Genomic DNA, 24,879 nt, shown 5'->3' with positions numbered 1-24,879 from the left:
CGATTTATTCTCTGATTATCTGTCCGGTACTCCCACATTGCTGATGAACTTCTTTGACATCAGTCAGTCTCTAAGCATCCTTTTCCACCAAATTTGCAGCATTTATCCTGGCTTTGTTTTATGTTTTAGCAAACCGGAGTTGCATGGTTGAACACTTCAACTTCTTTCCCTCATCTAATAACTTTAATTTCTGTGTTTTGGCTTATACTAATATCAGTAGACATCTTTGGGGGGAAAAAAACCCAAAAAACTCTGAAGAAGGGGCCTCAAGAGCTTCGGGTTGATGAATGCATCCACATTCTGGGAGGAGGGTGCACTCCAAGATGCATAGGGATGCTTCTAGACCTTGACCCATGCATCCCTTTATCTGGCCATTCATCTACATCCTTTGTAACATCCATTATAATGAACCAGTAATCATAAGTAAAGTGTTTCCCTGAGTCCTGTGATCCATTATATTATAGTAATTTATCAAACCCAAGGAGGAGTTATGGGAGCCCCCAGATCTGTAGTCAGCTTAGACAGAAGTGTTAGTAACCTGGGGATCCACTAATTGAGATTGACATCAGTAATTGGGTGCAATTTTGTGGGAATGAGTCTGCACTAACTCCAGTTAGGTAGTGCCAGAAAATTTAGGATACCCATTATCTGAGAGAAATTTAAATTGTAAATAAGTTCATCAAAGGAGGAGAAGGAAAAGAAGGAGAAGGAGAAGGAGGAGGAGGAGAAGAAGAAAGAGAATAAGGAGAAAAAGAAGAAGAGAGGTGTCTAACTTACCCATGATGTCATTCATGTGATCCAGTGAGAAATTATTTGAAATATCTAATAACATGACAAAATCAAATATAGCTGGGGACAAAGGCACGTCTTTGGCAGTTATAGGATCAACAGCCAGTGTGAATATTCTTGCTTTCTTTTCCTCCAGTTCCATGAGGTTTCTGGTACAGCCTGTGAGAGCTTGCTCTAGAAGCTCTGCTTGGTTCAGTGTCATCGGAAAACCATCGAGGAGCCAGCCTTGATCCACAGGTATCTGACTAAATTGAAAATGGACAAACCATGAATGTGTTGGTAGGCATAAGTATATTAGAAATAATAATACAACAAAACTTTCCTTTATCTTTGTTTCAATTTCATAACAATCTCCTCCTGTATGAATATTATTTCTCTATAGTAAATTTGGGTTAACTAATCATTCACTTGCTTAAAATCCTTCTGTGGGTACCTGAATTTATTCTAGAAGCCATGAAATGGTATTTAAAACTACCTGGACACAACTTCCTTACCTATGACATATTCTCTCTCACACACACACAATTTTGTACTATTTACTTCAAACAAACTGATCTCCTCACTCTTGTGTGAGTATGAGTTAGTATGAATTGCACTTTCTATTGATAGATTGTGTCCTCAGGCAGTTTCTCCGCAGAAATTATTTCCACATCTATTCATAGTGGGATAGCATATCTCACAGGGTGGTGGTGAGAATGAACCGAAATGATGCATTTTAAGACCCTGGCACAGAGGTTAGTACATGGTGGATACTCACAATGCCAATCTGAGACCCAAGCCTGCAGGGAATCATGACCACCTGATCTGAATTCAGTTCTCATCCACTTCACCTCACGACTGGTAATTATCATAGTTCTACTTAGAAAAATTCACGCGAGTCTTATTTATCTTAATTAAATTACCAGTTGGGGACAAGACCCTCAGTGTAGTACAATAGTATCCTCTATAGAAAATGGGTGATCTAAGAATTATTTTAATTCTTTAAATTGGAAAACAGTATGAAAAGGGTATTAACTTTAACTTTGCTCTTCTCAACCTCTAAATCATGCACAATTGAGATTTTGGTGTTTGGATTAAAAGTTATGATCTTGTCTCTTTTTCTGTTAGAACTATGAAAAGCAGGAAAATACCCCATTTTTGCTTTCATAACTTATGCAAAGTTTGGAAAAGCGCCACACAGCATCGGCTTGTTGGCCTACAAGATGTTTCTTGAGCACCTCACCAGCTCTGTCTGACCCCCTCCCCCACCCACAGTCTCAGGTGCCACTTTAGAGGGAGGAGGTCAAACTTGTTCAGCTGTGATGACATCAGGTGACACAGAGAGGGAAGACCTGGGCTTTGGCTCTGACCACCCTACTAACCAGATACGTGACTGACCTGCCTCAAGGAACCGCAATGTGCCTTACTTTCCTCATTGAAAACGGATGGGTTTGGGCTAAATGAAAGAATTTCAAAGTGACAACAGCCCTCTGAAGGTGCCTCGGGAGCAGTGGGGATGGTTGTGGGAGGGTAGTGAAAAGGATAATGTGCAGACACTCCAGCACTGCTGAAGCCAAAGCTGAGATCTGCTTTATAGCTGCTTTTTTTTTTTCATACACAATGCTTTGAACAAGGAGTCCCATAGGTCAGACATATTTTACACCAGTTCTGAGAAATGTTACAACCAGTAGAATGAGATCCCTTCCGGCTCTGAAAAGGAGCATCCTGGTGACCCACTTTCTTCAGCACTGCATTCAAGGAGCAACCATTCCAAGATACAGCACAATGGAGAAGCAACTCAAACCTTCAACGAGGTCTTAAGAAAACACTAAAGGCGGAGTCCAGTCCAGATGCAGAACACAACTTCCCTAAAACCTCCTTCCCTCCCTCTCTCGCTGGTCTCAAGCTTCCCACACCGCACCAGCTGCCCCATTCTATTTCCTCACCCAACCCAGCTCTCTTTCATGATAGCTTTGTGATTCTTTTTCCCCCAATCCCTTTAAATCTCATCTTTTTATCATATGTATCAACTGAGCTCATATGGCTTCTCTTAATTTGCCCTTTTTCTGTATTACAAAGAAGGCCTGTGGAAATTCTCCTTTCTCAGAAAAGAGGAAGATTACTGAATTGCAGCCTATTTTGGCTTTTCTTCATCCCCTATCACATGTCACCTCTGTGTTCTGCACATAATTAATTCTTGCCTGTGCACCTCTGCATTCTCAGCACCTTCTTACTCATTGCTGCTCATCCTTTGGATCCCTAAGTTCACACCCTCCTCCTGAAACACAAGATGAGGAAGCATGTTGGCCTGTGAACCCACAGTTAGGGTCTCTCCCCTCCATAATCTGTCATCCATTGGCTTTTCTAAGTAGTACCTGATTTCCCTTTGAATTCCTCACATGTTATAGAAACTGACCTGAATTAGCATCTGGGTGAACAAAATATAGTTGGTAAGGAACATAGTGAAATACAGGCATGTAAATCACAAAATATATCTTAATCTTGCTGTGTGTTTTCTTATATAGACGAATAGTAGCATTCATAGATATTAAATATAAAATGATTCTATATTATTTTTACATATCTCTATATGATAGAAAATATATTAAATAGATAAAAAAATAATACTTACTTGATAGCATTTACCATGATATTAACAAGCAATGTGTCAGAAACGCTCTTTCCTTTCTTCAGCAATTTTTCGGCTTTTGCACCAAGCTGAGCACGCACAGTGAGCTATAAAAATAAACAATGGATGTAGAGTACAGCTACTTTAAAAATAAGATTCTAAATATTTAGAGAAAACAAAAACATGAAATGGTCATTTTTTCTGATGAAGATACCAATCGTTTGTGACAATTCTGGAGTCAGGCAAGCATTTAAGGGAAATGTGTCTGCAGATTTTGAGGTTCCTCCTTTGTGGCTCCCTCTCTTCCGAGATCTTGTTTAATTTTCGGCATCTTCAATTTCCCCCTCTCATACTGTAAATAAGCTGTTGGAGCTCCAGCAGCTCCTGTCCAGGATGCCACATTCAATGGCCACATTCCATACGTTTTCTGCCTGGTGTTTGTTTGCTGCTTTGCTTCACCCACCTGCTGTTGGCCCTCAACTAATAATCTTTTCTATTTCTGAGCCAGCCGTCGAATGTTATCTGTAGAAGAGCTAGTCCTACAAAGCTACTCTATTATATCAACTTCCCTCATGCCTGTTCTTCACTCAGCCATCATTCTGAGCATTTTATGGTTAAATGATACTACATCTCTACTCAATACCCAGCAAAAGCTCCCTGTTTTACTCCACATGTCCTAATCATTGCCTGTAGAGCCCTAGATGGCCTGACTCCTCTCTCTTCCTGTGCATCTGTCTTTTCTCATCCTTACTCCTCTCCCACAGGTACCAAGCACCTTTCTGCCTCATGGCTGTCATCCAGCTCTGCTCTCCGCCTGAAGTGCTTCCTCAGGTCCACTTGGATGACTCTCTCAATCTTCCTTCAATCTGCTTAAATTTCACCTTCTCAAGGAGGACTATCCCATGTGAGACAGAAACTTCCCCTTGTTCCACAATCTAGGTCTCTGATCCCCCTTTACTCTACTCTACTCTACTCTACTCTACTCTACTCTACTCTACTCTACTCTACTCTCCTCTCCTCCATGCTATTCTGCTTTTTCTTTCCTCCCAGCATCATCACCATCTAATAAATGGAGTTTGCATTTTAATAGAGGAAGACAGGTAATAAACTACAAACACATAATAAACAAATGAATTGATGGTCATCTACTAGATGACCATACAATTTTATTTATTTTCACAGTAAACTTTGAAAATAAATAAAAAATGTTTCCATATACAGGAAAGCAATGCTACCTACAGAAATATTAGTTTCCACTAAAAAAATAGTGAGTGAATTGTTGTAAACGTTTTTTCAGAGATTAATAAAATATTCTGTAGAGCCACAAATATGGCAAATAATTCTGGAAAAATTCTTTAAAGGCAAAGAAAGTCTGAAAGAAAATAAAAGTCATAAATTGAGTGGTGAAGAAAAACACATAAATATAAATTTGGCATAAGTCTAAAATAAAAGAATGTGTTTACTTTCTTACTTGGCAAAATTGAACATCAATTCCCACTGCTTTAAAGATAAATAATATAAAGAATATCAAGTAAACTCAGAGTTAGTTTATATTTTACTATCAGATTTACTTTAACCCAAAGAGGAACACATTGCTATTTCATTCCACTTGAAGATACTCTTAAGAGCAAGGGATCATGATACATTCCAGCATATTAACAACCAAAATTAGATTATAATGCTTACGTTAGAGATACTGTCAGTTAACTCGATTTCTTCAGCTTTTGGTGTTTTATTGGTATCAGAACCTGTCAACCAGAAAAAGTGGTAAGAACAAACACCAGTACTTACAACTAACAACCATGCTAGCATCTGACCATCTATGGTTTTGGATTCATGGGTCATTGGGTCCAGTTATGCCTAATACTTAGAGGAAGAAAGGATTAGAAATACCACAGTATGGCTGTTACCATCATTCCACAACATTAAGATCCTGGCCATTGTGTGGCTTGGTGTTTTCTACCTTCTTCCCTTAGGATGGCTCATTCACAACAATATCCTTAGAAATGCATTCATATTAGGCTTTTCTTTTCAGAAAACAAGTCAAGTTTCTCAAGAAAATTTTAATATTTTTATTTTCATTTTCCTGGATTATCTAGTTATAAGTAACAAGCCTAAAAGTAGAAAATGTTAGAAGGCAAAGGGGTTTTGGTTAAATTCTATGAAAAAATACAAAGTTTTCAGAGTCCATTTATAATCACTGTACTTTTGTAATAAAATTGGTTATATAGTACTTAGATTAAAAATCAATGAAAATATCTGGAAGAAACAAATGCCCCAAATATGGGAGAGATTATCTCCTTTTAAACTATGGAAAACTAAGCTGCTCTAGGGAGTGGCATGCTTATAGGGAATCTAGGCATGGTCCAGTGGTGATGGCAATTGTGATGATGGCACAGGAGAATCTGAATATTATTGTAGAACTAGAGGCCTGGTGCACAAAATTGGTGCATGGGAGGGAGTCCCTCAGCCCCGCCTGCACCTTGTTTTCTGGGACCACTGGCTCCTAACCACTCGCCTGCCTGCCACCCTGATCACCCTCTAACTGCTCCCCTGCCAGCCTGATTCTCCCTAATTGCTCCCTTGCCAGCCTGATTGCCCCCTAACTGCTCTCCCCCGCTGGCCTAATTGCCCCTAACCACCTTTGCCTTGGCCCCTGCCACCGTGGCTTTGTCCAGAAGGATGTCCAGAAGACAACATCTGGTCTAATTAGCATATTACCCCTTTATTAGTATAGATGTGAAGAAACTATTGAATATGGAAAAGCTGTCACTAGCACACAAGAAGGTATATTTAAGACTTAAAATTGCTTTCTACCAGTGGTTCCACAAAGGATCTAAAGGACTGGAGCTAATTTCTCATTAGGTTTGGGAAGCTTGGTTCTATTTGCCTTGCCCGCAGTTAGGAACACACTGAGCATTATCTAAGTTCATTATCTATGAACACACCATTCAGGTGGCTTGAAGAGTCCAGACCCTGCAGCCTTCCTTAACACTGTGAACAAAGCAGTAGTACATGGAGAGGGACCCAGTAATACTTGCCCAGACCTGCATTGGTGAAACAAACAATGAAAAGCCAGGAAGAAAGGAGAAGGATATATTCTGGTGGTCTTGAGAACACAGCCAAACTGAGAAACCACTTGAAGGAATGTGAAAAAATTTCTTATTATTTTTGTCTCTTTTCTCCAGTTGTAGAGAAAGGTTAGGGACCTCTGTGTTTAATGATCATGGAGACAATTATGTGAGATGCCCCTGCAAGCACATTTGTGCTCACATACATGTGCTCTTACTGTTTGTCTGTCCCTCTAATGCAAATGATGGATAATGTGAGAGGGAGAGATAAAGAAACACTGCTCCTGCACACCCCTAGTGGGGATCGAACCCTCAACACAGGCATGTTCCCCTGACTGGAATTGAACCTGGGACCTGTCAGTTCATAGGCTGACGCTCTATCCATTGAGCGAAATCAGCTAGGGCTGGATAATGTGTTTTAATGTCTTACTTACTAAGTGTAATTTTATCTTCTGTTTCTGGAAAGACTTCTGAAGGTGGATCAAGTGAAAATTTACTTTGAAGATCCTTTGGGGAGAAAACACACACACAGACAGGTTTTAATATTGTCGTTTTAATAGCACTATAAATTTCATTTTATAAGTGAGGTTTAAAAAAATACTATTTTGTAACATTAAAACGTAAGTGATATTTAGGGGGACTGAATAATTTCCAGAAAGAAACAAAGTTTGGTGATAATTGTGCTTATGGAAATACATTGGCCTCCAATTACTATGTAAAATACAGCAACTGCCATTTTGAAACCACAGTGGAAGATGAGAAAGAGGTAGAGTTTATGGAAACTACCTTAGAAAGAACAATCCTAGAGATGTCAATCATAGCTAACCATAAGGGAAATAAAGTAAAGGTGTGTGTTATCTGGCATCCAAAAGGTTAGAATATGAAGAGTACCACAGCATGGAAGACAAAGCATCTCCCGGTGAAGAAAACTCCCAGTTATTTTCAGAATTCATAGTTAAAGGATACTTATTTTATATAGCTCATGCCAATGGTCTGGATTAGATTCTCTGCTAATTCATTCAACTGCAGATACAGCATAAGGTAGGGGAAAAAGCTTTGGCTTTAGAACCTGGGATCCCGATCACAGTCTAGACAATACCAAGCATCTTACCCCAATCAAACTAATTCATGCGTAGGGCTTCTACTGTCTGCCAAGGTGGGGCCACATTCTCTTATGTCCTTCACTAGAAACTTCATGCAATAATGTAGCAAGATGCAATGCTGATGAGAATGTGATACTGGTAAACCTCCCTTCAACCCCACACCTCCACAAACTGAAACCTAGATCAGAGATTGGCCTACAATGTGCATGGATCAAATGTAGGGAGCTGACTATGTTTATATGGTCCATGGGCACTTAAAACTCCATAAGACACTACTGTGAGGGAGGGGGACTAAGCCAGGTGTCTCCCTCCAGCCCCTGAACCTGCTCAGCTCTAGCACTGGCCTTGACCATTGCCCAGGGCTGGCTTTGACTCCAACTACCTGATGGGAACTCTGCTGTTGGCCACCACCAGGCTCTCACCAGTAGAATTTCACCCCGGGTGCTAGTGACTTGCTGAACTCCCCACAGCACTCATATTCTCTCCCACAGAATCTCAACTATTTACTCTTGGGACCTTTATAGAAAAGGTCATCAATCTCTGGTCTAGAAGACCTTTTAGGTTTCACCTAGCTTCAAATCTCATATTCAAGGTGCAAGAAAGATAACTAAAATCACACTTGCCTGGCTTTCGCTGCTATGCAGATGTGACAGAGCCTTTTCTTCGGCTTCGTGCTGAGTTAGAATGGCTTCACTCACTGTTTCATTGTCTTGAGATGCTTTGATAGCTTCTCGGAGAAGAGTGTCCATAGAGAGTACCTGGATAGGAAAGTCTAAAGAACAAAAGGCAGTTTTACTGACAGCTTTTCATGTAGGACACTGACATCATTGTCCTTCTGTGCTGAGTTTGCCTCTTCACACTGTCTTAAGCGCCCCCTAGAACTGCTGTCTGGATCAAACTGCTCTTTTAAATTATTGTATTAGAATTCACAGAAAATACAAGTACCCATTTTGACTGTTCTACAGACACACGTCAGTGGTATTTAAGTTATTCACAATGTTGTCATCAGTTAGATTCCTGATCAGGACACATGCTTGGTTGTGGACTTGATCCTCAGTGGGGGCGTATGCAGGAGGCAGCTAATTGATGATGTTCCTCTTTCATCGATGTTTTTATCTCTCTATCCCTCTCACTTCCTCTCTCTCTAAAAATTGATAAAAATATATTTTTAAAAATATACCTATTCTAGTGAGGTGAGGAGTTATCTTATTGTGATTTTGTCTAGTTTCTTTTTAAGGAGGTCTCTTTGACATCTCAGCAATGATCTGCCCTTCTTTGTCTTAGAATAATTCAAGATGGACTGGCCTCAGTGCACATTTTGACCTCTCCCATGAAAAAGGGAAACATATAATGAATAAAAATACATTGAATAGATGGAAACCTGTGATTTTGCCTCTAATTGAAAGAACTTTTATAGAGAAAGACTAAGGCTCATTAAAGACAGAGTGAACATTCAACAAATATAATGAAAGTATTTAAATTTTTTATATTATATATAATTTTAAGTGGATGTCTCTTGTACTTGTGACAAATTATTAGTATCCTACTTCATTTGTTCGTATGAGGAAAAGTTCAAGACTTGTTATTTCTTGTTATACTCTGCATCATGATAATATAGCATATCCTTATAACCAGGTATGCCTGGGATAGCCACAGTTTATGACTCTATATTGGTGAGTGTCTGACTTGGAAACAAATTATTTGATCACTCTATTATAAAATTCTTGATGACAGATTTTCCTAATATATCAGCAGACCCTCGTGTATGCTTTCTACAGACAGAGCCATTTGCAATTACAGTCAATCCTATCTAATGAAAGAGTAATATGCAGATTGACTATCACTCCAACACACAAGATGGCTGCCCCCATGTGGTCAAAGATCCTGCCCCCATGTGGACACAAGATGGCCACCACAAGATGGTCAGCAGGTGAGGGCAGTTGGGAGGCACCAGGTCTGCAAGGGAGGGCAGTTGGAAGCAATCAACCCTGCAGGGGAGGGCAGTTAGGGGTGATCAGGCCAGCAGAGGAGGGAAGTTGGGGGCTAACAGGTTGGTAGGGGAGCAGTTAGACTCAATCAGGCTAGCATAGGAGTGGTTGGGGATGATTAGGCTGTCAGGCAGAAGCAGTTAGGGGCAATCAGGAAGGCAGGCAGACGAGCAGTTGTGAGCCAGCAGTTTTGGATTGTGAGAGGGATGTCCGACTGCCTGTTTAGGTCCAATCTCACCCTAAACGGGCAGTCGGAGATCCTTTGAGGGGTCCCAGATTGAAGAGTGTGCAGGCTGGGCTGAGGGACACTTCTTCCCCCCCAACCCATGCACAAATTTCATGTACCAGGCCTCTAGTATTAAGATAATTAGATAAATACAAATATAAAAAGGAAAAAATTCTACCTTTTTCTAGAGCTTTTATAGCAGTTGTTTTTCCACTAAATGGCTTCCCTAATATGCACCCTTTAATAGCACATGAAGGCACTTCAGATGCTATTGATTCAATTTGAGGGGGAAGAGATTTTTCCGTTAGTCTGTGAACCACATGGCCCAATATGCAATTGTTGGAGGGTGGTAAATTTTCAATCATTTCTTCTGGTAAGGCCCACTCTCCAACCATGTTCTGTGAAAGTAACAACAAGACAAACAAAACATAATATTCTTAAAAGTGGAATTTAGGCATATAAGGATATTGAAAGCAAACCCAAATTATAACAAACAAAAGCTAACCAATAGGTCAAATTATTATCTATTGTATAATAATAAAAGCATAATACGCTAACTAGACTGGATGGCCGAACAGCAGAAGGACTGTCCGGATGGTCTTCCAGATGATCTTCCAGATGAAGCCGGGGCTGTGAGGGCCAAGGCAGCCACCACAGCTGTGAGGGCTGAGCCCTTTGCACGAATTTCAGGCATCAGGCCTCTAGTATTACATAAATGACTAATAACATAAATATTTTTATGAGAGAGCAAAAATTGAGCTCACCATAAAAAAAAAAGGCACACTAACCTAACTCTAAAATCTATAACAGTTTATAAAAGGAGGCATATTGAGTTATCTGAGGCAAATTATAGTCCTAAAGTTGAGCATTAGGATATTCAAAACTATCATAAGTAAGCAAATAAAAAACAGTAATTGTTTTATCTGCTATTTCATGCCCAATATGGTGTCTATGTTTAACTCCCAGTTTTTTCCAGGTTTCTTGCTGAATGATCAAACTAGAGGGAAAGAAAAAAAACAAACAAACAACACTTCAGACCACATTCTCTGAGCTCTGTGTAATAAATCTAGAAATTGATATTTGAAAGATGAAAAATATAAATTCTTAACAACTAAATACAGTATTTTTGAGTAATTCTCGATGCAAGAAAGAAATTAAAAATATAAATGTCCAAAAAGAACATTAAAACAATAAATTTATTAACAATATGGGATGAGATCAAATTGTACTTAGAGGAAAATTCATAGTTCCTTATTATAATGCCTTGACTTAAAAAGAAGGGAAATTAATAAACTAAGCATTGAAATAGGAAAAATAATATTAAAATAAAGTAAAAAATAAAGAAGAAGAGACTCATAAAAATGGGAATTGATAAATTAGAGAGCAAACTATTGAGATACCTTTTATTGATATGTTCCTAGATTTGTCCATGATAACCCTGATAATAAAATTGCTATTAGTTCTGAACAAAGGTGGAGAATAGCAAGTATCAATTTTGTAACATAATAGGAAGAAAGTAGTAGATTTTAAGAATATTTAAAAATCTTTAAGAAGATGTTATATATAACTCTACTATAAAAAACCGAATTTATTGCTGTATGGTAAAATGATATTTTAGGAGAATAAAAATGATACAATTTTTAATTTAAGTGGGATATTTGAAAGATGAAAGCCATGAAAGAAGTGGAAAAATTGTCAAAGAACTATATCCAGAGGAATCTTGAAGACCACAATAGTCTGCGGAAAAAAATTTCATGACATTATTTAACTGAAATGTAAGTGTGGTTTAGTTTCCCAGATAATGGAATGAAATAGAAAGCTTTCCAGTTCACCTGACAAAATTAGCATAATCCTGATACCAGAAAGATATCAAAAGTAAGTGACAAAAATAGCATCCAAGAAGAAAAGTAAAAGCCAACCTCACTTGGAAATGTTTACAAGAATCATGCCTTTAATAGTATCAGAATTAGCATTATATTGAGAGGCAATAAAGATACCAATTGACATTTACTACACAGTATGTACCATGTACTGTTGTTTTTATGCATTGTCTCACACGATTCTCACACAACTCTTACAAAAGTATTCTCATCTTTCTGATTTTTCAGAAGAAAACATCTGAGTATTATAAAAGCTAAATTTCTTGTCAGTGTTCACAACAAATAGTAATGGCATACCTTGTATTGGAACGCAGGCAGGCAGATTCCAGAACATGTGCTCATAACCTCTACATTATGTTGAAGTTGTCTTGCCATAACTAAATCAGAGTTAGTTCATGAATACTGGGTAGGATAAATGTTAGAAAACTTGTTACCATATCACATTAATAGGCTAATTTAAAAAAAAAATCCATGATAGCCAAAACCAGTTTGGCTCAGTGGATAGAGCATCGGCCTGCAGACTGAAGGGTCCCAGGTTTGATTCCGGTCGAGGGCATGTTTGTTTCTTGGTTTTGGGCACATTCCCAGTGGAGGGTGTTCAGGAGGCAGCTGATGGATGATTCTCAATCATCGATGTTTCTAACTCCCTCTTCCTCTCTGTAAAAAATCAATAAAATACATTTTTTTTAAAAGTAAAAAAAAAAAAAAAAAGCTATGATCATTTTGACCAAGCAGCATCTGATAAAATTTAAAATTCATTTCTGATGAGAAAAAAATAAAAAAATAAAATAAATAAATTATATATATATATAAAGATATGTTAATTGTTCATTATATATGCATATGTCCGTTGACATAATAGTGCTAAGACCAAGGAGCACATCTATACACAAATAGTGTCTTACTAAAGTACTAGTTTATACCAGGTGAGACTTGCTTGCTGTTGCCCACTCTAGGCATATATATCTTTAATGTGCAATGAATTGAAGAAGAGATCCTTAGCACCCTAGGTAGTAGAGATTCTTAGTAGAGATCCTTAGCACTACGGAGGAGCCATAGGTGGTGGTGAATAACGATGAATGATACATTTTCCCATTAAAGGCAGGAATAAGAAAAAGATGCTCAACCTTAGCATTAAGACTCACACTATTCTGGAAGTTCTAAACAAGGAGTTCTTTGTAAGAAAAAGAAAGAAGTTGCAATGTCCCTAGGGAATAATGTCCCTAGGGAAGTGGAGGTCTGTGGAATTGAGTCTCTGGTACAGAGATGGCTGCTGCTGTTCAGAGGTGGCAGAATAAAGCCCTCTTCCATCAGTGAATAGTTTGGAATTTGGCAGAACACAATGGGACAGAATGTTGACCATGAAGAGAATGGAATGCTTAGATTAGAGAAAGAACGGAGGCCTGACCTGTGGAGAGAAGCAGATCAAGGTTTTGGGGGAGGAACACGTTTTTCAGAACCATCTCAAAAACACAGTTAAAGACCAAGAATAAAGGGTAAGTCAAGGTAAAGAGCTCAGGTTGGAACAAGAACAGGATGAGTGGAAAAGAGGTCAGAAGAACTGGAAAAATATGTAAATTCAGACCAGAATGAAGATTACTAGTTTCACTCCACTGAGCAAAAGAGATTGTCTAGTTCATTAGTGAAGAAGAACCAGGTTTCTATCTTACATAATTATATAATAAAATTATACTAGAGAAAAATTATACAATATATTATATTTAATTCTTACTCCTTCAGGTACCGTTATGAATAGACATTTAACTATTAGTTTCAGGACTCTGATGCCTAGAGTGGGCCACAGCAGGTAAGTCCCACCTGGTATAAACTAGTACTTGTAAGACACTATTTTGTGTATAGATGTGCTCCTTGGTCTTAGCACTATTATGTCAACTGACATGCATACATAATGAACAATTAACATACCTTTATTTTTATTGTGCCTTTATAAATACCACCAGTAAGTCTTTTTGAGAAGGTAAAAGTGCAAGACTCAAGATCTATCAACACCTCTTGTCTACCTACACACAGAGATCATAAAATTTCAACAGAGTAAACAACCCTTGACCTTAGTTAAAAGTCATAAACTCTTTACTAGTACTATTTTTATTAACTGACTTACACTGACCTTTCTGGAAACTGAATTCTCAATTCCTGGGACCATGATATCTCCCAATTCTCCCGTTTTCACCGATAACGTGGACCTAACAATCTGCTTACCAGCCTGGATTCAGTGTGCTCATGTGGTTCTCTATATCATGTTGTCGATACCTCAGGTTCCCTAGTCTTCTGATTCTGCTTTCAGCCCGTCTGTCATATCCTTTTGGATCCTGTGGCCTGATAAGTCATTGTCCTTGATCCCCTTGTTATTAACTATGGCTACAAGTATCATGAGCATTTATTGTACAAACAGACCTGATTGAGAGCAGTGTGTTTGAATGTGCACACTTCAAAGACACATCTAAGATCTCCCATGTGTTCAGGTCACTGGATTCTCTCCTTGACTGCAATATTGCCCACGTGGTCGGACGCTGCTACTGGTGGAGATGCATGGTTTTCTCAACATGCTTTGCTTGCTTCTCTGAACATGATTACCCCTGGAGCAAAGCAAATGTACCTCAATCTCATTTCTTCTAGAGATCCAAGATGGAATTAGAGCTTTCTCATCCATCCTTTTAAAAGAGAGGGGAGACACGGTTCACTTTGACAAACCTGAGTTAACTGAACCTGGACCTTGGGAAACATTCAACTGTCATGTGAATTCCACTAACACAATATTCCACACACACACACACTGGGTTATGCCAATGCTATGTAGTAGCAACCTTTGAATGTGGCTTTTGTAGCGTGGCGGTACTGGTTTGAAAGCACACACAATCTAGTGTTTGTCTTCATCTGTGGCTAGAATTTACCAACATCTACGTGGCCTGAAGTGCCCAGCTATTCCCAGTCTGGCAGGCTCCAACCGACTCAATTCAACCCCTGATGCATTCAGACCTGCCAATTTCCTTGAAATGCCATCTTTTTACCTAGAGATAATAAAACCCAACAACAGACATATTATCTGGTTACAGTGGCCAAAAAAACTAATCGTGGAAGCTTTTAATAAACTGACTTGGAGAAATACCACATGTAGCAACTCTACAAAATGCGGCTGAGCCTCCTTTAGAGCGCAATGGCCGAAGCACACAACTCCACCCTGCCTAGGCTTTCGAGCTGCATGAATTCTGCATCAACTATGGCTGGTTTTTCTTGCCTGCCACTCGGCAGACAGTGAGGAAGAGAAGACAGTCTGTGACAGCTGAAGTACAGCTGAGAGTTGTAGTTGCAGCCTTAGGGAGCCATTATCAATCCTCAAATTCCAGAGGACATTCTATTTTTGTTCACCATGATGACCTTTTCTTTAGCAGGCTTCCTTCCAGGTTAACCACTCCACCAAATGTCTTCAGTTTTTGTTATGAACCCTGTGAGCACTCTTCACCTGCCTGGCCTCTACTGAAGAATAATTACCAGTTGTACTGCATCTTCCAGGAAAGTGGCTTTCAGACCTTTTGCCAAGGGCCCTCCATAAGAAATGCATTTTACATTGTTACCAGTGTTTGTGCACAAGTACGTTAAGACAGAAAAAAATGTTGTATGCAATACCTACCCTTACTACTGGTTTAGTTCCTATTGTATACCATTGCATCATTTCCATTATGTCGTGTTTCTATTTAAAAAAAAATAATGATTATGACCTATGAATTAATTTTATAATCTATTCTCAATCCACTGCTTGAAAAACAACAACAAAAAAGGATGTTTTATTAGACAAGAAACCAGGTGCCCTCAGTTCTGATTTCATGTGTCTGAGTACCTTCTTGGATTCATTTCTTAAATAGGAAGGACAAACCCTTAACTTTATATTAACAGTGACTCAACCCAGAGAGTTACCAACTAAAGAGTCACCAAAATATATTTTAAAATAATAACATAATTTTAGGTGCAATTTCTCACAATTGGCAATAATTTAAAGATCCAGTTTACTCACCTTTTTTTATATCTTATTTGTGTGGTTGATTTTAGATCTTACTTTCCCAAATAAGACTGAAAGACACAACTTAGCCCCAAATCTAGAACAGGAAATGTCATCGTTACAGATAGAAGTGGGCAAGAATCCACAGGCCATGTACGAAATTAGCCAGTCCTGGAAGCATTTCTTGAAGATAGGGTTTGTAGGAAGATTTTGAGAGAGCTTCTCCATTAAATCAAGGTGTCCTTTTTATGGCAGCAAAAAGCACCTCAGTTGAAATGTATAATACAATAATAAATTATTTACAATCTATATGTTTGGGACTTTGTAAGAAGCACTGCCGGAGACTTTACAGTGGTGTGGAATGGGTAGGAGCTGGCTGTGTGAATGGGCACCTGAGAGGTGATGTATGGAGAGCTGTTTGTGACCTGGTTAATTCATATTTCTAACTGGATATTTGCCTTGGGTCTCCTAAACCAGGTTGATGCAACCATGTTCCACATGACAGGCAGATAATAAGAACAAGGCTCAGGCATTCCAGCTCTCTCTGTGGCAACTGCCTGGGGCCTCTTCACTTGGCTCCAAGCCTTTAATCCGCACCTTCTTCTGTTCCAGTTCTGCCTCTCTTCCAACCACCCAGCTTCCTTCTCATTCTCTAGTCTGGCTCTCACCAATCTCAGCTTTGATCCTTGGCCTACTCAGAGGACTTGGCTGGAGTTTACCTCTGCTGCTTCCTGTTTCTGGCTACTTTCAGATAAACTATCTTGATCATCTTGGTTCCAGTTCAAAGAATTCAATCTCTGGCACCGGCAATCCTGGCTGATCTTCTGTTTGGATCTGACCTGTCTCCTACCAGAGGTAATCAGATGTTATTACTATGGCAACATGGAAAGTCCAGGGGCTATATTCCAATTACTGGAGTTCGGCATTCAGGGGAAAAAAAGAAAAAAATAAGCAGAGGGGAAAAAAAAAAGCCATCCTCCTATATTCCAATTACTGGAGTTCGGCATTCAGGGGAAAAAAAGAAAAAAATAAGCAGAGGGGGGAAAAAAAAAAAAAGCCATACTCCACAATGGGATACTAAGGTAAAACTTTGTAGTTCTCAAAACTACTGTTCTTTGCCTTTCCTTCCTAGGCTTTTTCTCCTCCAACCACTCAAAAGACCTCGAGGAAATCTGGGGGAACTGCCTAAATTTGTAATTCAGACATATAAATTCCTGGCAACTGCCCATGATTGTCAGGAGAAGCAGAAAGGGTAGTTGGGTACTTTGCACATTGGGAATCAGCTCATGTAAGTCCTAAATGGTTTCTTAACCACAGTGTGGAACCTTTTTGATGGCCAGGTTCCAATGAGAAGAATGGATCTTGCCCTGTGAAACCCCTAATAAGGAGGAAGAGAGAAGCCAGTAGCTGATGGACAACAAAATTCTGACGTCTCACCTCGGAATGGCCATGGAATAGGCTTTGTGTTGGGACACGATTTAAAGGTCTCAGAGCAACTAGAAAAGATGAGCTGGCCCTGCTGAGTGAGCTTAGCATCCTTTCTAAGTCATCTGACTTCCAGTCATGTCATAGCATGGATAGCTACCTGGCCAGACCTTCCTGCCAGGCTTGCCTGTAGATAGGTAAGGTTATCACTGATGTTCGCAGGGCAGGTACACCTCCAGAGAGAAGGTATGCCTTCATGCACCTCTGTGCTAGAGTTCTCAGCCTGAGCCCCCACCTATTGTCAGGAAGTGCATACGTAGCCCATGGTAAGTAGGGAGAGATAGCGGTTTACGCTACTTCACTCACAATGCTGAACCGACGGCTGTTCTGGCTGAAGAAGAACTGAGAGTAGTCAATGTCTGCCTATCAACAGATCCTGCAGTTAATTCTGTCTCATTAGGACACGTGAAGACCTGGTCCTAATCCTAATAATAGCTTTTACTCAGAACCTTATCATTTAGGTCCGTGATTGGCAAACTGCGACTCATGAGCCACATGCGGCTCTTTGGCCCCATGAGTGTGGCTCTTCCACAAAATACCATGGCCTGGGTGAGTCTGTTTCAAAGAAGTGGCATTAGAAGAAGTTTAAGTTTAAAAAATGTGGCTCTCTAAAGAAATCTCATTCGTTGTACTGCTGATATTTGGCTCCGCTGACTAATGAGTTTGCCGACCACTGACTTAGGTCCCAGCAGCAGCCTTCCCCAATTGCCCTGACATAATGCCAAGGAAATAGATGTTTAGCCCTAGCCTATCTCAAAAGGAGACCCAGGTAACAAATTCCACGTACATTGTACCTAATTTGAATCTCCTTACTTTGAGGGAAATTCAAATTGGCCATGGTCAGTTACCCAGCAGGTGATGAAGATCACTGTCAAAGCTGAGAGGCCTGCACCTGAGAGAGGCTGGCACCTCACCATGCACAAACCAACAACTCTTGCTTCTAACAAGTCCATCAGTTCAGAAAGCCCAGCACTTGCAAGAAGGGGCAGGCTTCCTTTTCTTATCTACAGGTCAGGCAGCCAGAATAACCGGGCAGATACTTCGTCTTGCAGGTCTGATTACCAGGAGCAACCGAAACGAAGCCACTTTGAGAGCTCCTCTGTCCTGAAAACGGATATTTCTGTGCTGCGGAGATTCAGTGACAAATCACCTGCAGACAGTAGGCAGGGGCTAGCGTGGCACTCTGATGCCAGACGTGCTCAAAGGGACTCAGTGGAGGAGATCCAGGGAGGAGTAGCTTTTTCACCCCAAAAGGACAGGTCCATAGTCCTGATTCCATTCTCTGCCCTGGCAAGCACCCTGCCCTCCTGGGGCACTGAATGCAGCATATTGGGGATTACAGCAGCTGTGCAGCTAGTCCAGTGCTTTTACAGCACAGTTATCTGGGTCTGAAACAAATTAAGTCTCTAAGGCTACTGCATTCCTCCTGACCCCCAACTGCCCTTGGGTCAGCATCAAGCTGGACATTGTATCAGATCTCTCCCTGTGAAAGGGCCACCAAACAATTCTGGAGTTGGTTGTCCTACTAATAAAAACAGTAAACTGTATTTCTTAGTTGGTCCAACTATGCTTTATTCACCAGGGAGGTGGTGTCTCCCTCACGATCCCTTTGATACCAATTTCTATGGTCTTGCTGTTCAAAACACTTTCCCAGAAGCTTTTACATCCGAATTCACCTTCCTGCTACCATTACTCAGCCAGGGACAGACAGAGAGACAGACTTGGTTGGAATTTCTCTAATGTCACATAAGGTTAATACCTCAAAGAGGCGTAACTACTCCAAAAAAGCTTACAGGTGGCACTGACTAATACATCAAATATATAAAGTAAATGCACCAAAGTATATTGCTGACAGGCCCTGGGAACTGGCCAGGAGCAGTGGTGGTGGTGGTGGTGGTGGGGGCGGGGGGGTTCTTTCAGGTGGGAGAGTTCTCAGCCCCACACCAAAATTCAAAGACTTTCTTGGATCCATTCAAGTTTCTTGAGATTTATTGGACTCCATGACCAAAGTCCTCCTTCCAGTCCCTCTACTCCTTAGACTCAAGACCTCCTCCAGCCTTCTGAAATCCTGGGCCAACAATAGTTGGAAGATAGCCTTGTTTCTTGGTAACCAGGTAGCCAGGATAACTACAGTTCCCTTTGGAAATCAATACATTAATATTCTACTCTGTAAATTAGTGTCATTATGTTTGGTTACCATAAATCAGAATTATAGGACCTACTGGTAATCCCACTAAGACACAGCCACACAATGAGGTCTGCCCTGGAAAAGCTGGCCAGCTAGCCTTACCATTACGGGAGGAATTTACAGAGTAGGAGACAAAACTCTGCACAAATAGAACCATTAAGTGCGTAGCATAAAACCTAGACTAGAACCATGGTGGGAATATTCCTTTCAGTACCGACCTCCTTTCCTAGATCCTATTTTAGAAGCCGATCGTTATTCTTGTTACTATCTTGGGAAACATTTGTATATCAGCAGGTGCCTCTTATGTCTTAATCCAAAGAAGCGATCATGTGTGGCATCGAGTACAATGGCAAACAGAACTTTTAAAGTAGGAGGCCTGACAGATTATCTCCACTTCATCACATGAGCAACTGCTCACTCTACTTAAAAGTAAGCTATACTCCCTCGAAGCTCAAAATAGAAGATACAAACATATCCTCAGAGTAAAAAATAAATAATAATAAGGTATTTTAAGACTTCTTTCTCAACAGGGAGCAAAAACACCCCAAACACAACAAAACAGCCATTTCATTTGAATTTAAGGAGTCTTGCACTTGAGTTATTACCTAAGCTTGCACTCAGAGGTATTTCATAAGTGTCCTGAGTAAACATGTATGTTACGGACTCTAGGATGTCCCTTCACAATTCATATCTGGGGCCTTTGCAAGGTAATTAGGCAATAAGGTTTTGACAGTGGGGGTACCCACAATGGGAATAGTGTCCTTTAAAAAGGAAAGATATCAGAGCGCTCAGAGGTATTTCATAAGTGCCCCGAGTAAACATGTATGTTATGGACTCTAGGATGTCCCTTCACAATTCATATCTGGGGCCTTTGCAAGGTAATTAGGCAATAAGGTTTTGACAGTGGGGGTACCCACAATGGGAATAGTGTCTTTTAAAAAGGAAAGATATCAGAGTTACCTCACTCTCTCTCTCTGCTCCATGTGAGGACACAGTGAGAAGGTGGCTGCCTTCAAGTGTGGAAGAGAGTCCTCACCAAGAAACAGTCTGCTGGCACCCTGATCTTGGACTTCTCAGGTGTGTGAGAAATACATTCCTATTTTTTGAAGCCACCCAGTCTACAGTGGCAACCTGCTTTGACTAATGCAATCAATATCTTTTAAGTAAAAATGTAAAAAAAAATGACCTATTTACAATCACTTACCTGCTCCTAAAATCTATCACTGTGCTGTGTCAGTTACCGAGTGATGTCACTTGAGTGACACAGGCTTCAAACTGATATTCTTCGTATAAGAAAATTTGGTTAAATAATAAGCTATGAAGAAGAGGCCATTCACTGGGAAGCCAGGGAGCAAGGCCAGAGCTAAGATGGAGTGTCCACTCTTAGAAGTTGAGTCTGAAGCCACTGGATCAAGACCAAAGGCTGGAGTTGAGAGTAAGAACAAGGCAGTGTCCGGAGCCTTTCAGTCAGACAAATCAGGGGAGACATAGGAAGGCAACGCCATGGTTGATTTAGTCCCTCATTCCTATGCTCTAGTGGAAAGGACCTGGCAATATGTCAATGGATAAACAAATCTGGGGAGGGGTGTGTATATATCTGGTTTAGTGACAGGAGCATGAATGTTAAACCACAGTATATACAAATGCATCATAAAGTCTAGTTTGAAGACTATCCTAAGCCAACAGTGCTATTGATAAAAATGTGCATTACAGCATACACTCTAGGATTAGCCCAACAACCACAACAAGCTCAAGTGATCATGAACTTAAACAGTGATTTTTCATTGAAAACAAAAATAACAATAAAAAAACTTTGGTTGACTTAACATGATATACTGGACACAAAACACCCTTTCAAAGTGGGGGAATTCCAACTAAAACATGTTTGTTGGCATGCACAGTGGAGCTCTGCCAATTGCCAAGTGCGTTGTGGCGGAGATTCCTGTAAAGGACTTGCATGGGGAGAGTTTGGGGTTTCCCAGCAGGAGTCCAGTGCATGACTGAGAACCACTGGCTGCTGTGCGGGGACCGTGCCTCCAGAGAGCGAGGGAAGTTGGGCTCCTGGCTTCCTGGCTGCCGTGGTGCCCTGGGTTTTCCGGGCTCTTCCCTACTCCATTAAACACTGCCTTGTTCTCCTGTGGCAGCTGCCGGGGAATCCCAGGCTGCTCCATGATGCTGCTACTGTCTGCTCCCTAGGAGTGATGAGTGAATGATACAATATATCTGGCCATACCATTCCTGGATGATGGAGTATGATGATTTAGGAAATAATGTTAAGAAAAAAAGAGATATCCCTAGCCGGTTTGGCTCAATGGATAGAATGTAGACCTGTGGACTGAAGGGTCCCGGGTTTGATTCTGGTCAAGGGCACATGCCCAGTTGTGGGCTTGATCCCTGGGGGGCGTGCAAGAAGCATCCAGTCAATGATTCTCTCTCTCATTATTGATGTTTCTCTCTTTCTCTCTCTCTCCCTCTCTCTCTCTCTCTCTCTCTCTCTCTCTCTCTCTCTCTCTCTCTCTCTCTCTCTCTCCTCCTCCCTCCCTCCCTCCCTCTCTGAAATCAATAAAAATATATTTTAAGAAAAGAAATAAGAGACAAAATTTTGGCAGCTACATATGATTCATGCACGAGCAAAATTGCATTTCATGCCAACTTCTTAGAGTAATATTTAAAATATTTAAGCACAATAATTCTCTAATGGAGAGCTTTAAAAGTGTAGGCTCAAAACTGGGAGATACAATAGTTTTTTAAGGTGTTTATGGGCATCAATAAAGTATGGTAAGAATGCAAACCTTTGGAAGACTAATTTCTAAGTTATGCTTTTACCTAAGGAATAAACAGGCTGAGCAAATTTAGCAATGATAAATATGGACAGCTGCTTCCTTCAGCTACGACAGGCTGTGCTGTCCTCCCTAAGCCATATTATATATGTTACACGTTGAAACATTTATTTTTTGCTTGCAGGCACAAACAGTTAATGAGATCCCGAAGAGGCAAAGAAATGCTCACAATAGGGAAGGATTAGTGTCTAACATCTGAATATTATTTCCCATCATGTGGTCAAAAGAAGCAAAGTATATAAACACAAATCAGAAATCCTCAGGTGATTTTCATTTCCTGAAAAACAGTAAAAGCTTTAAACACAGTAAACTGCATGGCCAGACGTTCACACACACCTAACAAAAGTCTACAATTTCCTACAAAGGATGTGGGTGAGACGACTGTGTACCTGTGGTAATGATTTCCCAAACAAGAAAAAAAAAAAGTTAAAAAGACAAATCTTTGCTCAGCTGCAGACTACCTGGTCTCCTGGTTTATGAGAACAACAAGAATAGAGTAGATAGAGCTGCTTAAGAAATAAGTTAGAAATTAATTTTCCATGAATCGGCAAGATGTCAAATAAAATGACGATTTACAGTGGGAAGAAATCTCTTTACATAACTTGATATTGTTAAACTTTTATTTTGGTTTATCACTCCCCCTTACCCACACCCTCCCCCACCTCCCCTCTGAGGTTTGATGGTCTGATCGATGCTTCTCTGTCTCTGGATGTGTTTTTGTTCATCAGTTTACATTGTGCATTATATTCCACAAATGAGTGAGATCATGTGATATTTATAATGGGGAGAGATCAACCAAAGGACTTGTGTGCATGCATATAAGACTAACCAATGGACACAGACAACAGGGGTCATGAGTGGGCGGGTGGGTGGGGAGGCAATGGGGAGATAAGGACACATGTGTAATACCTTAATAAAGAAATTTAAAAACAAAAACAAAAAAACAAACAAAATAGTTTTAAAAGAAAAAAAAATTATTTTGTAGCATTCCACTTCAAATGGACAAACTACCTCTAGTATATTCTATGGCCAAATGAAATGAATATGCATACACAACTCATAAGATTCTACTAATTGCTTAATAAATAATAGTTCTCTCAGTAATACAAACACAGATTCATACAATTAAAATATGGTGTACATTTAGTTTCTTATAATCTCACTTTCTTTCCTTGCCTTTTTTCATAGTCTTATCTTCTTTCAGTATTTACGTATTAGTGCTATTTTACACTTTGCCCCACTCATTGTCATCCATTTACTTCATTCATGCATCCTTTCAACAACTATTTGGTGAGTGTTTGATAAATTCAACAAATGATTGTGCCAAATCATTCATATTGCACTTATTGCCCTTCTGAATTAAGTCAATATTTGTAATAATAAAAAGCTTCATACTTCCTCCCATTACTGCTGATCAACCCAAGACTTCTATCCAACAGCCATTTTACATTTTCCTCCTACAGGTGAGATGAAGTTGGGTGAGGAAAGAGACTGACATGTATTATTTGCATCCAACATGCAGTGCACTTGGTTGAATGCTCAACAGGCGCTACCTTCAGCCCAGCCAGTGTGGCTCAGTGGTTGAGCACTGGCCCAGGCAGCAAGGGCTGGGCACACGCCAGGGTCTTGGGCTCTATCTCCAGAACGGGGCGTGCGGGGAGGCAGCCAATCAATGATCCTCTCTCATGACTAATATTTCTCTCTCTCCCTCTGCCTGCCTCTCTCTGAAATTAATAAAAAAATATATATGTTTTTTAAAATGTACTATCTTCACAACCACTAAATAAGGTAGGTATATCATTATTGCCATTTCATAAACTGGGCTTTTGACACTAAGGGACTGGCTGCCTGTGGTCTCACAGCCAGGGATGAACTCTTGGTCTGCCTAAACCCAACAGCTTTTCAGCAGCTCAGCTAAGAAAAAACAATTGGCACCCAACACAAAACAATCTTGGAATAAAATTTTGTTTGAGTCTATGCTACTCATAAAGCTCAAACCTTCTCCTCTTTCATTGGCCACTAAGAACAATATAGTATTTAGATACATTTTTAAAGAGAAATACCCTTTAACAAGGGTTTAGGAAGCAAAGATAGTTAGCTCACACAGAGAAAAACACTGAGAGATAAAAACATTTTAAAATTCTGCATTCATCTGCCCAGGCAATACTTTATGCTTCATTATTTTCAGACCACTCTTAATGTGAACTAGAAGTAACGGATAATAGAATATATGTAGTTAGGCATTTACAAATTAATACTTTAATACAAATTAAACCAAGTGGAAAATGCAAACATAAAATTCCGATTTTTTTATTAATAGGAATAAAATAATATCACAAAATTAATGTTAACATGATGTTTATTATGTTGCATTCACCTTAATTATTCCATTTTTGTTCATACCTTATATTCTTCATAGTCATTGTTATCTAGCAAGTCCCTTTTCTCCATTTGTGTAAGTTGCTCTGTAGAAGGCCTAGCTGGCATACCCTTAATAGAGGCCTGCTCATAAATGGGCTTTCCATAAAAGAACAGTTCCTTCCAATCATGCATAATTTTATGTGGAATCAGACTATAGCAAAAGAAAAAAAAAGGTAGAGATGAATCAACAGTTAGTCATACATACACCTTAAACTGTAGTCTTTCTATTATTATACTAGGGGCCTGATGTACAACATTCATGGTC

The 24,879-nt window shown here is 39.9% G+C and overlaps 1 protein-coding gene across 1 annotated transcript in view; it reads right to left on the bottom strand.

Moving 5' to 3' along the window:
• SPEF2 (sperm flagellar 2) overlaps positions 1-24,879 on the bottom strand; it is a 122,672-nt gene that overhangs the window by 65,908 nt on the left and 31,885 nt on the right. The window contains exons 10-16 of the mRNA XM_045571538.1: positions 24,597-24,765; positions 9,964-10,183; positions 8,195-8,343; positions 6,903-7,044; positions 5,084-5,145; positions 3,401-3,504; positions 778-1,034 (exon numbers count right to left, since the gene is read on the bottom strand). Of these exons, the coding sequence (XP_045427494.1) occupies positions 778-1,034; positions 3,401-3,504; positions 5,084-5,145; positions 6,903-7,044; positions 8,195-8,343; positions 9,964-10,183; positions 24,597-24,765 (1,103 nt within the window). The remainder of the gene's footprint in view (positions 1-777; positions 1,035-3,400; positions 3,505-5,083; positions 5,146-6,902; positions 7,045-8,194; positions 8,344-9,963; positions 10,184-24,596; positions 24,766-24,879) is intronic.

The sequence above is a fragment of the Pipistrellus kuhlii genome, unplaced genomic scaffold (genome assembly GCF_014108245.1).
Source record: "Pipistrellus kuhlii isolate mPipKuh1 unplaced genomic scaffold, mPipKuh1.p scaffold_m20_p_4, whole genome shotgun sequence".
Classification (NCBI taxonomy): Eukaryota; Metazoa; Chordata; class Mammalia; order Chiroptera; family Vespertilionidae; genus Pipistrellus; species Pipistrellus kuhlii.
This window is presented reverse-complemented; position numbering and strand designations above follow the sequence as displayed.